The sequence below is a fragment of the Lutjanus erythropterus genome, chromosome 5 (genome assembly GCF_056507025.1).
Source record: "Lutjanus erythropterus isolate fLutEry1 chromosome 5, fLutEry1.hap2, whole genome shotgun sequence".
Lineage (NCBI taxonomy): Eukaryota > Metazoa > Chordata > Actinopteri > Lutjaniformes > Lutjanidae > Lutjanus > Lutjanus erythropterus.
In genome coordinates this window covers 10,418,440-10,433,516 of record NC_139321.1, presented here as the reverse complement: position 1 = coordinate 10,433,516, position 15,077 = coordinate 10,418,440, and the positions used below count along the sequence as shown (strand labels likewise).

The 15,077-nt window shown below is 41.6% G+C and overlaps 1 protein-coding gene across 1 annotated transcript in view; it reads right to left on the bottom strand.

The window, feature by feature from the left end:
• The window catches only part of gpc3 (glypican 3), a 169,969-nt gene that overhangs the window by 40,101 nt on the left and 114,791 nt on the right, over positions 1 to 15,077 (bottom strand). The window contains exons 4-6 of the mRNA XM_084718753.1: positions 14,343 to 14,485; positions 11,654 to 11,779; positions 6,584 to 6,695 (exon numbers count right to left, since the gene is read on the bottom strand). Of these exons, the coding sequence (XP_084574879.1) occupies positions 6,584 to 6,695; positions 11,654 to 11,779; positions 14,343 to 14,485 (381 nt within the window). The remainder of the gene's footprint in view (positions 1 to 6,583; positions 6,696 to 11,653; positions 11,780 to 14,342; positions 14,486 to 15,077) is intronic.

The following is a 15,077-nucleotide window of genomic DNA, read 5'->3' as shown; positions in this document are numbered from 1 at the left end:
GGACCTCACACAGGAATTTGTTACACAGTGTAAGCATGCACAAAAATGTCCACGGCTCCTCACAGTCCCGCTCTGTTTAAAGATTCCAAGTCGAGAAGCAATAACCGAAGGAGAAAGCCATTTCTCTTCATCCATTTATAGTGCACAGTTCACTTTAAACTTGGCCACGGCTCAGTCATGACATCAGCTGCTTTAGGCGTGAGAAAACGCCGTTTTATAAGCTGAGCCGACCGGCTCTGAGGTCTTTTTTTCTTTCTTTCTCTCTCTTTTGGTGTTTAGTTTAGACTCACAGAGGCACAAAGGCAGGGGTCTCCCTGCCAGACTGTCCCTGTATCTGCTGATACTCTGATCAGCACTGACAACATGAGAAATGACACATTTCCGCTGCATAGTTTCATTTCACAGGGCCATCGTCACGGAGCACTTAGGAGTGGAGGAATGAAACATCGGGGGGATTAAAGTTGGAAGGAAGTGGATTCTTTGGAGGGGTCCCATGTTCCCCTCACTGTTGGAGAGTGTGTAGCCCCCTATATTTTATGACATAGTCTCACATACTGTGGGCTGATTCGCGGTTAGAAAGTGGGTCAGTACGAAGCTGGAAGAAGCATTGATTGTGTTCGCTGTTTGAGCCAGACGGAGAATAATGTTCATTCAAATGGAAAACGTGTGCAGGATAAAAGAGCCTCGTAGGGCTTGTAAAGACCCGTATGCGAGTGACCCGTGTCCTGAATGTGGAGCTGAATGCATATAAAGGACAATAATGTCCACATTCTCCAGTCTGCAGCCTTGAACATACTGTACACGATGCTCACACACCCAGACGACATCACGAGAATGAAATAGTGCCGTTTTTAATCAGCGTGGCACTCTCCTGGTCCACTTCCAGGAACATTACACATACTATCTCATTGTTGGCCTGTCCTCATGCACGCCGCAAATAAACAGGGCAGATGAAAGTAATTATCTGTGAGTTGTGGCCTGCTCTCTCATATCAGATGGTTAATTAGTCCATTTGCTTTTAGCCCTGCAACATCCAGAGCTAGTGGTCTTTCAACTGGCAGGGAGGCGGAGACCTTGTAAAACTGCTTTTAACTAAACAACATCACTTTCTCCAGTGCCTTCAGAGGTTGTTTACAAGACGCCGGCTCAGAGAAGCTAAGACCGTGAAATACTGTGTATAGTCAATAAACATTTACCAGGATTATAAAGCAACTTAAAAGTTCTGCCTGACATCAGTCGACTCTATTGGCAGATTTTTTTTTTTTTTAGACACACCAGCATCATCAGCGGCTCTGTGGACGGAAAATGTCTGTCGGTCTGCCCACCACTTTGATACCTCAACAAGTGTTGGGTGGATTGCTGTGAAATTTTGTGCAGAGCTTCATGGTGTCCTAATGTTAAATGCTAATGAGTTGCTGATCCTCTGGACAGCAGGTCAAAATTTATCCAGACAGATCCAGGGAAATTTATCAAAATTTACTTGATGGAATTACGCATGATGTATTCAAATAACTTTAGTCATCCCCTGACTTTTTATCTAGTGCCATCGTGAGGTTTTGAGCAAAATGTCGAAATAACTATTGGATGGATTGTCGTGAAATACTATACAGTCATTAATTCATTCCCTAAAGCATGAATCCTATTATATTTTATAATCCCCTGACTTTTCCTGTTGTGCCACCACAACTACCAGATGGATTTCAACAAAATTTCCTACACACATTCCTCAGGATTAATTGTAACAACCCAGAGGAAAGGAAAAGTTCACAATAAAATTCGTTTTCGTCTAGCCTGTGTCTCCTAGACATAAATGAGCTCAGATTATCTGTCTTGAATAATCGCCTCTTGAGATAACAGTGAGATCTAAAAGAAAATTCAGTTTTCTGAGAGATCTAAAGTTTGTCTCGGTGGTCAAATTAAAGTCTGTTGTTCCATACGGTCGTCCAGGAGAAACCTCTGAGACACCTCTGAGCTCAGCAAAAGATCTCCTGCTTTTCTTTTGTTTTGCTCCTTTATTCTCCTGAGGGGAGAGTTTAGGAGAAACAGATGAGACTTCGGTGAGGTCAAAATAAGAATCTCATTTATTTCTCATCAGACAAGAAAAGACAATTGTGAGAAACAAAAAATTCCCCTGGGAGCTCTGGTGATCCATTACCTTTTCACTTAAAACCAAAATCTCAATTTGTCCAATACTTTAGTTTATGACTGTCAGCTTCAACTGAAGCCCACTTTGTGTTTAGTGTAATTAGCAAATGTTAGCATGCTAATATGCTGAAATAAGATACTGAACATTGCAAACATTAGAACTGCTAAACATTAGCATGTTAGCATTGCATTGTAAGCATGTTAGCATACTGATGTTTAGCTCAAAGCCTTGCACCTTGCTTAAGTTGTCAATAAACTCACAAAGCTGGTAGCTTGGATGCAGCCTCTTACAACAGTATTATACTTTCTGCAAGTGCATGAAGGTCTGTGTGATGTAAATTCATCTGCACATGTGTGGGAGGCGTCCTCCAAGCAGACTCTACAAATTTAATCAAACGATGATCAGATTTCATTGACGATGCTTCATACACAAACACAGTCAAAGTTGATGGACAGTGTTTCCCAGATGTTGAACTTTCTTGCAGTTTCTTGCTGCTGTTGCTTAAATTCAGCCTGATGCAAATTCAGAAAAGCATTACAGAATTATTTCCTGGGTGTGTACATTTATATCTATATACATAAATAACTGGATGTTTGCTTTATTGTGTTTTATGTTTTTATTCCTCTTCTATTCTGAATTCAATTAATGATCTGCAAGTACAACTCTCATTTCGTTATGCAACCGTGTGTTGTGTAATGATAATAAAATTACCTAAAACTAATGGGCTTCCATGGTGTCTGCAGCTGTCTGTGTGCATAACTGAGCCCTGAGTCTCACTGTTACGTGATCAGTGAAGAAATATGTTTTGCAAAGGTCAAAAGTGGATATACAAATGGTTGGACACAATAACAGCAACAGCTTACAATGTAATGGAAATCGATACATAAACACCATAAACTGAAACCTCACATGTTACCATAAAGTTGAGCGAGAGCCCTCAGGCACAAAAAAAAAAAAAAGTTGATATTGTAAACTTCACAAAGGCAGGTTTTATTGCAGGACTATTGTATTATATTGCATCATATTGTGAGGCGTTCCTATTATTTTGTGCACCCCAGTATAGTGATGATTTGTAGCAAAAACGTTTGTGTAATCTGATTACTGCACAAACGGTTATGAGTCATAAAGAGTTTTACTGCACATGAAATATGCAATCAAGTGCAGTCAGTCTGTTGTCAGATGTTAATCCAGTCCATTGATGTTAAGATCTAAAGGGAAGTTAGGGTTCACGCTGAAATGTGCTCGACTCCGCTGTACGGTCATCAGATACGGGATTAAACGCTCCCATGTGAACAGTCAATCTGCATAAATATTAGGCGAATATGTAAACAGAATCAAAACCTCATAAATGTCCACATGTATTCCGCGTCATCAGTACAACATGGGAACCAATGAGGAATGAGTATTATTAGGTTAGTGAGAACATCTGATCACACACACACACACAAACACACACAGGAAGGAAGAGTTTGACTCTGTGCATGCTTCTAAGGGATTGTCTGAATGTCTGTAACACAATGAGCTCAGTCATTTCTCCAAACTGCATTTTCTAGCAAAATCTCATCAAAAGCCTATCAGGAACCCGATCCACATGGTAAACAGTCTGCGCTGCAGCAGCTCTGCTTGTAATCATACGGCTACAAATGTTTGTCCCTGTCAGAGCAGGAAGTTTTGAGAGGCTTATTACATTAGAGTGCGTGCGTGTACATGTCCTGTGTTTTTTAAGATTAATGGATGATTCCGGTTTAATACAACTCGGCTTTCATTTTTGTAGCTCTGGCCATCAGTCTTATAACGTCGCACTCAACAAGTTAACTGAGACCTGGAAATGTTGCAAAGTTGCTGGAAAGATGTCAGGAAGGGCAAGAAACAAACACGGTCAGACAATCCTACAGATTTTAAGCAAAGGTTAGCCTTATTAATTATTAATCATTGTAAAGATCCACCAAAGTTTACAGAAATCTAAGGTGGAAAGCACATCCTGACTAACTTAAGGAATCATATCTTATCTTACTTTATCCTGTTTTATCTCAGGAAATCCCAAATACTCAATTCAACATCACTTATTAACTTTTATGTCTGGTACAAAGCAACCAGCACTACTTTCCTAATCTTGCCAAGCAAAAGAGCTTTGTAACCGCTGTTCTTTTCTTTTTTCAACATTTAAACATACTGAAAATAAACTGAAACATATGACAATAGAGCAAAAACAATGATGGGTACTTAACTTCAGGACAGATGATTTAGAGGTGTTAGTAACACACGTAGAGAAATCAAAAGATGATGTTCTGGTAATTTTACAACAATTCTAACTCAAGAGATAAAAGCTGCATTACATTAGCAACTGTTTGCTAACACTACTGTTAGCTACCATAACTAGTTAGTAAATTAGCTACTACTGCAGGTGGAAAAGTGAAAATTAGGATAGCTTAATGGTTATCTTAAAGGTAGCAGAGTTTATTTAAGATTTTAGGAAGATATGATGCTTAATACACATTACAAATCTTAAGTTAGGCTACACACATACAGTCCAATTTGATCTTAAGTGGGCTGGACCAGTAAAACCATTGTGCAATAACATTTAAATAACAACTCCTGCAGTTTTTTACTTTTTTCAGTGATAAAAAGTAAAAGTACATTCTGAAAACATCCACAATTAATGATAGATGATGAACAACCTCAGATGTCTCCACTGTTCCAACAGTGTCTCAGTTTTTCCACATTCAGTCAGTCTTCTGTCATTACATGTGCATTACAATCTACAGATCACAGTAAATCTACAAGTGCACAAAACATTTACGTACATTTACACTGAACAACAATATAGTATTTTACTTCTTTATGATTCAAATGTTTAAAGAAGAACATGAGGATGTTAAATTATCTCCTGCCTTAAAATAACATTTACAAATCTAAACTTTTGGCAGTGCCTTAGCAAAAGGGATCCAACACTATTGTTTGGTAAGAAGTCTGATACAGACTTATTTTGTACTGAAGCTGCTCACTGACAATATTTTGCACAATTTTCAATATCTTTAAATACAGCTACATTAAGTTCTCATTGGTGGACTTAAAGCATTTGTTTTTGTGTGTGTTTTTTTTTCTTTCTTTTGGCGGCTATGGGGATATAGTTTGTGTGAAATACTGTTCATGTGTTCAAGAGTTATTGTTTTTGGTACTTTGTATGCAACGATTTTCATGTGGCAAATTCGATAAAAAAGTTAATCACGAAAAAATGATTCAGAGTCAGATCTAGGTTGAATCATGCAGGGATTTTGAAGAGGGACGGGGGTAAAGAAACACCTAACCCTCCTGTTCAATAAGCGTAAATGAGGCAATACAGCAAAAGCAATTGAGAAAATTACAGCGTCTCAAACCACAACCCTCTGTATTTTTCTTGAGGGTCTCTGGCTGTCAGAGGGGGAGCGGAGGACGGTCCACAGTTGCTTCATGGATCTCCCAGGTTGTTTAAACAGGAGAGAGGGATTGTAATCCACTGTGACAGGCCTGTAGCACTCAGAGGCTCAAACACACACACGCAAATACACTGTTCAGCTGGAAGATGGTGTGCGTGTGTGTGTGTGTGTGTGTGTGTGTGTGTGTGGATGTGTGGGGTGGGGGTGGTAGGTGGTCAGCGGCAATCCGACGTGTTGACAGCTACAAGTACAACCACCAGTAACCAGGAAACACAGACAGATCTGTGGGCTGATACATCTACCTACAGAGGCTGACTTTGAGCCTACATGCAACTATCTCTGCACTCCATCAGCCCACTCCAAAAGGTGGTTTCCATGGCGACGGCAGCAGGAAAAAGGGGGCTACGGCCTTGACGACAGCTGGGGCTTTACTGTGGACGGAGGACATAATTCCTGCCCGTCACAACAACCCCCATCACCCTCGGAAAGTGTGTCCTTGTCTGGTCACCATTTTTTTCTAATAAGAGTGTTTTTTTTCCTTTTCACCAATGCACAAAATAAAGTGTCTGTTCAGATTTTTTTTCTGTGTTAGTGAGTTTCAAAAGAACAAGGTTCTGACATCACCTTGAACACAGCTTGTCGATAGAGTTTCTCTCAAACATGAGAGAGGGAAAGGTGTGTTTAACAGCACAGAGCATCTTCATTTCACAGCTTCACTTGTCCTGTGCTGACCCCCACAGGACCTGAAGAGTGAGACCTGCAGAGTGAGACCTGCAGAGTGAGACCTGCAGAGTGAGACCTGCAGCTGCCTGGAAATTGATGTCCAATTGTGAACCAAGAGGCAGAACTAATGGTCAGGTAAACCTTTACACCTCCACAGATGAGAGGGCAACTGATGCGCAGACAGAAACCGCTTAAAGTTGGTGTTTAAACTAACGTAAAAGACACAGATTAACACATGAACTGTGTTTAAAACTGTGTGCAAACACAAAAACACGGGCAGCACACGCACGCAGCTCACCTGGTTGATGTGTTTGAGTTTGTCTATGATCTGGCTGATGACCGGCTCCGGGGGCTTGTTGCTTCGGGACTCGGAGCCGGGGTGCAATCGCTTCAGGCCAGGCCCAGGAAACCTGACAGGACAGGGAGAAAGAAATTCTCATATTTCTGAAGACATAATGACCGTTGCTCCATCACTCCAAACAAGGCGTTTATCACCATCTAGTGTTGATAAGATGAATGACAGTTGTGCTGGTTTTTAGCTCAGGGGGCCGATCTGCAGAGCTGGAAAGTTCATTTGTAACTTGAGCCTAACCAAAGAACTAACGTTTCCCTCACTGAAGACATTACGTCTATTAAATTAAACAGGGAATAATATGTATAATGTTTCAAGATATCTTTTATATTTTAAATAAAAGCTGTGGAGAGTAGTAAGAGAGTAGAAAGAATGTACTCAGACTGAGGCATTATACATTCAATTTAACTTCATGGGGTAGAAACATCCTCAAAGGAGTTTAACCATTATACAAAGTCTGGCTGCTAATTAATTTCATGCACATTAAACCGGCCAATTAGGGGCTTTTAATCATATGTGGTGTTAATGAGAGGACATCAGCAGAGATGTACTTTTGTCCTGCTTTAGCAGTGAGGGTATATTTAGGCACATCCAGCCTACAGGCAGGTGCTTACATGTCTGTCTGTGTAACTGAGGAAACGTGGCTCTGTTGACACCTGTGTATGTTATCAAGAGGAGGAGCTGGCGAGCCTCAAACTTTCCCGCAGGTGTTTCTTCGCTCTTGGCAGTGCCAGGAATTAACCCCTTCCCAGCACCATAGCATCATAGCTCCAGGGTTCCTCTGCACACTTTCTCCAAAGTCAAATTCAAGCACGTTCAAGGTGCATTTTCAAACTTTTCTATGACCTCACAGCCGTGGTAAATCACATATTTATATATGTTTCATATGCTCAAAAGGATTAGCTTTCATTTAATTTCTTAATCAGATGTTATTGTTCTATAAACAGGCAAAATCATGTTCTGTGATAGAATTTTATAGAAGCGTGACAAATTAAAAAAAACAAACAAATTTTCATGTTTCAAAATGTGTCAACACTCCATAATTAGAATTTGCATCTTATATAACATAATATAAAACAATCACTCAGACAGATCACACTAAGGTCAGGCTGCACCAACAAATATTAATTTAATCTAACATTAGTTCTATCAGAACTAAATCAGAGCTAGCGAGCTGTCATGGACAACATATCTTCCTATGGACGCCACAGTGATATAAGTGGTGGTGAGGTCAGAGGTCACATCTCAGCATAAATGTCATCTGCTGTATTGCTGCACATTCTGGAAAAGATGAAGGACAAATGGGTCGGAGTGAATAAAAAAATGTTTTTCAGAGGAAAGGTTAGTAAGAGAGAAAAGGGCCTTGAAAAATAGATGTGTGTGAGTGACGTTGTGTGTGTGTGTGTAAAGCATGAGGTCATACTCTGTTCTCATCTGTGCGACACAGCCCTGAGCACACACACACACCCCCAGCGCTCACACACACCTTTCACCTGTCATCTCCATTCATCAGTCTTCCGCTCTCCCTGAAGTCAGACTTTTCATTAAACTCAAATTACATTTCCCCAGTTATTTATTCTTCTTATTAGCCATGATCTCACCCCCTCTCCGCTGCTAATTATCACATTAATAATGGAGAGAGATGTGTGATCCATTAAAAGAGGAAAAGAGGAAATATGGGTCGAGGAAGGAGGATTAGGGGAGGGAGATTTGGAGAGGGGATAAGGAGCCGAGGCAGGTTAGTGTTTCACGTGATAGATGCCAGTCGGATAATTTCGCAGAGACATAATTTAGCACATTTCACCGTTAAACTGTTTTTCCACCGCCGATAGTCTCAGTTGTCGGCTCTCGGTCTTGTTATCTGATCGTTTCTGTGTTATTGTTTGCTGCTAGCAAAGCTGATCAGATCACTTAAACTCCGCTGATAACCTAATCTAATCCAGCGCCAATTACCACGCTATTAGGTCCAGTGTGAATGAGCCGCCTCTCACATCAGAATAAACAACACAAAGGGGGAGAGGAGCGGGAGTCCAGGTGTGGAGGGAATACATGATGGAGTCTGACGCTTTTCACACCACCTCATCACACTCCCAGTCACAGGGTGTGTAAACAGTGTAGTTGTTACTGATGATACACTGTCTTTCTTCTGGCTGAACGTCATGTTGACCTAAAACAGCATCAAATTTAGATGATATCATAAAAAAAAGGACTGTACGGAAATGACTGGGGCAAACCTTTGTAATGAAAGCAAACCCTTCTCTGGGGCTATTAACCGTCGTCTTGAAAAAAAACTACAAAACCCTCCACAACATGTGAAAACGCCTTTTATTACCCTGCTAGCAGCGTGGCTCTAGGGACAGCAATGTCAGCCCATCTGTCCACTACTTTGATCCAGCCTGAAATAGCTCAACAACAATAGGATGTCCAGAGATCCACGGTGGCCATATGATGTGTTCTACTGACACTGTTGATCCCCTGACTTTTCCTCTAGCACTACCATGAGGCTCACATTTGTGGTTTTCAGCGAAATTTACCAAACATTCCTGTTCCTTCCTTTACTTAACTGTTTATTGATCTATTAATAGCAAAAGAAGGCTGAAATAAAATATCAAGTCAGACTACACTACCTTTAGCCAAAAGAAAACATCATTATCCTCGCCCCTTTTCTCACCTCCTCTCCCCTCTATTAATTTTCACGCGGTGCCTAAATGAAATGTTCACAGTTGACACAGCATCTTATCTTTTATCACTTATCACACACGCATGAGTTTACACTGTCATTATATCTAAAAGAGGAGTGGAAATTTAATGTTTAGAGCTGACACGGCGTCACATCTGTTATCACGGTTATCAGTGTAACGCTCTTTGATGTGGTGAAAAGTGTTGCTCCTCTGATCTTGGCTCCAGGTGGGATGGTAAACGCGCCTGATAAAAAGCGCCACATTTAGCTCCAGTGATCACTCCTCGAGTATCGGAGACATTCAGTACCCGACCCCTCCAGCGCTTACCCCCCCTCCACTCCACCCACCCCCAGCTAAATTTATCTGCCTGAGACAATATGAGAATGAATGCCTGCATGTTTGGCTCTGGAGAAGGTCCTATCTGAGGAGGATAATGGAAGATGATCCAGAACAAATCTCCGAGTGAAAATGTACCCGGGGTGAATTTCGCAGGCATGTGCCCTCGCAGGTGACACGGAGAATTGCTAGCCGGGAGACACTGTAATCTCTCCATCATTTCGTCTCCTCTCCTGCCTCTCTGCACCGTCCTATCGCACTGTTTGGTCCGACTTGTAATCATCCCCTCAGGACAGCTTTGCCCCCGTGCCAACCTGATGTCTCCTCCTCAGACTGAGCTTCTTTTTCTGCCTCTCTTTCAGCAGTTTGAGAAAGCTCAGAATTTATTCTCAGGAACAAGAGGTAAAACATTAACCTGCAGCGCTTCTCGTCTGAAACGTGTGCCTCTGCATTGATTAAATTCTACACATAATTTACAAAGCAGAATGATATCTATAACTATCTAAGCCAAATTGAAATTGGGGCCGCCCGGCGGCGCGGGCGGAAAGGAGGAAGTTATGATGTGTGGAGCCAACGGACAGGGGTGAAGTGAAATATTGCGAAAACCAAATGAGGTTCTGCAGGGTGCACAGGAGATGTTGGATGAAGGAGGAGAGAACGATCGAAACAGCAATTAACTAAGCGAGAAGAAGGTGACAGCACGCCTGACATTAATAACATCCCATAGAGCCAAAGTCAAGATTTACACTCACACTCAGTGGGAGAGGGGGGCCCTCTTGTGAAGCTCATCAGCTCTGGGCAAACTTACCCTTCAACTCACCTACACTCTCCTAGATGTGCTGCTGCTGCTGGAGGATTGGGAATTCAAGAATCAGAGCAGACTATTTGTATAACTGATCAGCGAGAAAGCCAATAAACCAGAACAGGACCATCCTGCAGGCTAGAGGTTGGGTTTGTCTGCAGGTACATATACAGCAGGGCCTGCAGTGTGTATAAGAGGACTTAAAGGAGTAGTTGGGATCATTTGAAGTGGGATTGAAAAGTTGTGAGAAGCAGAGAGGGGCACCAGCACAGAAGATAAGCAATGAACTGCTGTGGACAGGGTCAGCAACTGAAGACATTTTAGCCACCTAAAAAAAGGTCCACCTTAAAAAATCAACATCACTTTTAGTGTACGATATATTTAGAATATTTTCACCACTTTACTTAGCCACCAGACAGCCTTCTCTGATGGGAAACCACTGTTATTAAAGCCAAATGTTGCTCTCTCTAAACCAACCAAATTCCATGCTCAAAATCATTAATTTTACGTTGCAGAGAACAGCACTTGCTGGTGTACGAGGGCCTTGATTTATTAAGTTTCTCTGTGTTATTGTGTGACTTTGATGAATCTGAACTAACCTTTTAAAACACTGAAGTCACACAGTAAAACAAAGAAACTAATTGACTGAGGCAGCAGTAGACCAGCAACTCCCGTGTTGTGCAAAGTAAAATGACCAATTTTTCCTAAGGAGTTTGGTTGGTTTGGAAAGCGTGATATTTGAATTATATAATGGTGGCATCCTGTCAGAAAAGACTGTCTGAGGGCAAAATAAAGCAGTGAAAATATTCTAAATATAACATACGAGATTTTTCTGGAAATTATGACCTGGTTACTCAAGATAATCACAGACGTTGTTATGAGCAGTTTCATGAAACTACTTTCTCTCTGCTAGAAAGAAAGTAGTTCCTAGGTGAAACTGCTCACAGCAGGTCTATGGCTGATATTTCCAAAACTGATTTGGGGGGTGAACTGCACCTTTAAGTGGCTAAAATACTTTTTGTTGCTGACCCTGTTCACAGGTTAGCTTCTGTGCTTGTACTCCTCTCTGCTTCTCCAAACTGGGTGCATGCCAACTGCCATCAACTGCAGGTAAAACACTCATAAGTACCTCATACAACCCCACATCAAATAACGTGAACTATCCCTTTAATGCAGGCAAACGAGACTCTGATTTACCTGTCTGTCATCTCCTGCCCATTCCAGCAGAGGGAGTGGTTCGCTGGAGCAGGCTCCCGGCTGCACAGCGCCTCCCCAAGACCGCTGTAGAAGGAGCTGAAGGCCCTCAGGTTAGATATGAACTCCCTGCAGGAAGCAGAGAAAGGAAATGTTCAACACGGAGACAGAATTAAACTTGAGTTAATCTGACTATGAGTCACACACATCAGCAGGGAGAAGAGCACAGAGATAAACTGTCCTGCAGTCAGAGAAACAAAGAAATAAGCACAAAGAAGAAGAGGCAGAGATAGAATAAGAGGGGGAATTCAGCGTGATAACAGTGAAAGCAGGTCGATGAGACCCCCCTCGAGAAAGAGAGACTAAAAGAGCCAAGAATAAGCAGTGTCTCTATTCCTAATTGACATTAATCTGGCCATTGTGCTGCAGCGGCCAGCACTCCCGCTGGGCATTATTACACTGTTCATTTAAGCCTGTTATTGTATCAGGGGTGTTAAAAACACTCGAGTGGAGAAAGACTGAGTGCCACGAGGAAGCAGGAGGAAACCTGTCCACTGTGTCAGGGACAATATTTGTCTGTCAGGCATATGTAGTGGTCTGGAATAGACGTGCACTGATAGTTCATTATTTATATCCGTATCTTCTGTCTTGTATCTGTTCAACCAACAAAATTATCTGTCTCTGTATCTGTATTCAGATTTAGAAGCAGGCCTGTAACAATAACCGCATTACCGCAGCAATGTGATGCCTGCTGTGTGGTCGAGCTCATTTCTGTCATCACCACAATTTTCAATCTCATGTTCAATGCATGAATCTATTAATACATCTGTTGATCAGCCCTGTCATGCACAAATAATGAAATGGCTAACAACATTCTAACAACTGTTTTCAAGACAGAAAAGTTGATAAATTATCACAGAAAACATTCAGTGTTGGATTTATCATCATGGATTGATTTCACCACGTCTCCGAAAAGACACCAAGGCATCAGAATGATCGCACAGGAGCACTGTTATAAATGTACAATGCTAGCATTAGCATTAGCTTAATGTTAGCCTTTCCTGCTCAGCTTACTTCGGGGGTATCTTCTCTAGCAGTTGCGAAATAACAGACGAGACTTTTCTTGGTCTTGAGAAGCTGCAGTGTTTATTAACTGACACACTGTAACCTGAACTGTACATTTACTGCCACATTGACAACTTACTGATAAGTTTAAGTTTCTGCTCCACTATATCCAGCATGTCACTCTACCTCACTTGCACAATTTAAAGATTCTGTTTTATATTTGAAATAGGAACTCTATGGCAAATATATACAAGAATATAAAATATTTTTTGGTTGAACATAATAAGGCTTGATTTTTTTAACTATGCCATATAGCTGATTTTTGTGCATTTAGGGTTTTTATCAAAGTCATTTTCATCTCAAAGAAGAGTGATCATGTACAAATAGACTTTTGTCTCTTACAAGCTAAGAGAGCAACACCTATAGCAACTGCTTTGTGTGTTCTGCCATCTTGCACGGCCACCATTACTGCAGTGGCACATCGCATCCGTCACTCTCTGTGTCTGCTGGTTGGGTCTAGAAGGGAACACCAAATTTGTGAGACTGTAGTTTGTGAGAATAGCCAGAAATGGATAATGAAGAAGAGAAAAAAACGGACCACCTCCGCCACATTTAAGTGATGGAGTACAGTGTAGTATATATTAAAAATATATATGAATTCACATTTTTCATCAGGTATTGAAGATTTTCAGGAACGAAGCTCCTTTCTGTCAATATTTTTGATCCACTATGACACATCATGGTCCTCTGTACACCCAGTGAATCTCTGTGGAGTCTCTGGTTTCAGACAGCAGCACTCCTCACGAAGTGAAGGATTGTGTATTTGGCATTTTGTTTTTTTTTTTTCAAAGTTTGACACGACCATTAGAGCAGCCGAACTGCACAGGTTCTTCCAGACTTCCTAGACATTGTTTTCAAAAGTAACGCTGCACAAAAAGTAAGTGTGAAAGTAGAAAACTGTAAACTTTGTGTGACGGCTCGCATTCATTCGCGCTCATACTGTAGGGAGATGCCACCGCAGCAATGGCGGCTTGTTAGCGTATAGTACTTCATTTATAGTAGTATGAATGAATTTAACATACATTAATATATGAAAACCTGGAGTTTTTGAAAATATCTGGGAAAGCTTCATGGAGCTTTTGGAACAAGATGTATGGAAAAACTAATAAAGCCAAAGACTGGGGTGCGGAGTAGGGGCGGGACAACTGGAATAAGATTATAAAGACAGAGGAAATACCTGTTTCCACTGCATTAGATGTACTTTCCCAAAAATGGTACATGGATTTGGGTGTACTGCTATTTGAGAAAGAGATATTTGGCTTATAGAACTGCAGTTTCAGGCTTTCTGATGGCAAAATAAAGCAGTGAAAATACACTAAATATAGCATACACTTAGAAGATGCTAATTTTTAGGTGGTTGAAGTACTTTTTGTTACTAATCCTATCCATAGCAGTAGATTGCTTACCTTCTAAGAATAAGCAATATCTGTTACTGTTATTATTTCTCATTAATATTTGTGCTCCTGAATACATATTTGGATTCTGGTGCTTCCTTAGTCTGCAGAATGAATGCTGCTACATCAGCTGGCAGGGTCTCAGTGTGGATTAGGGCTCCTGATTTCCTCACCTGCGGAGGCCTGCCAAAGTCTCATCAGAGTCCGCGGATGAGGGATGCGCGTTGCGGGCAGCGGGGGCAGCGGGAGGCAGGGGAGGAGGGGATCCGACCGAGCGAGAGGCACGCTGAGGAGTGCTTCCACACATCCCGCTCACCTGCGGAGGAGAGAGAGAAGGGAGAAAATGAGATAAAGCCGGGATTGAGTGAGTGAATTCAGCTCCCCAAACCTATTCACCCCACTTATGTTTCATTGCTCCCAGTTCCTGGCTGTAAGCCTGTTTATTCAAACTCATGACACTGCAGACAGTAAGAACCTGTCAACAGCCAAACTGCCGGCCTTACTCAGCTGAGCCCCTCCGCAAATTGTCATCTGTTTGGGTTTGTTTATTTTTGGGAGGGATGAAAGCAGGGGGATTTGCATAACAAACAAGTCATTGTATCCTCTGCCAGCCGTTTTCTGCCTTGTTCGAATTTGTAATCATAACACTCCAAAAACGCGAGCGTGAAAATAAGGCCTCTCGTTTGCTGCTTCTTTCCCCATATAAATGCCATTGTGTTTTCACACGGGACAACATAACAATAATAAATAAGAAGTCCCTCTCTGTCTCTCAGAGATAATGGACCTGGCACATTCTTTTCAGGTGCAATAAAAATGCAAATGGCTGTTAATGTTTAGCTTGTGGTTTAATGATTTGCCGGTGGTTTAATTTCCCCCGGGGATACTGGTCCAGGCTTAATTCTGCCATG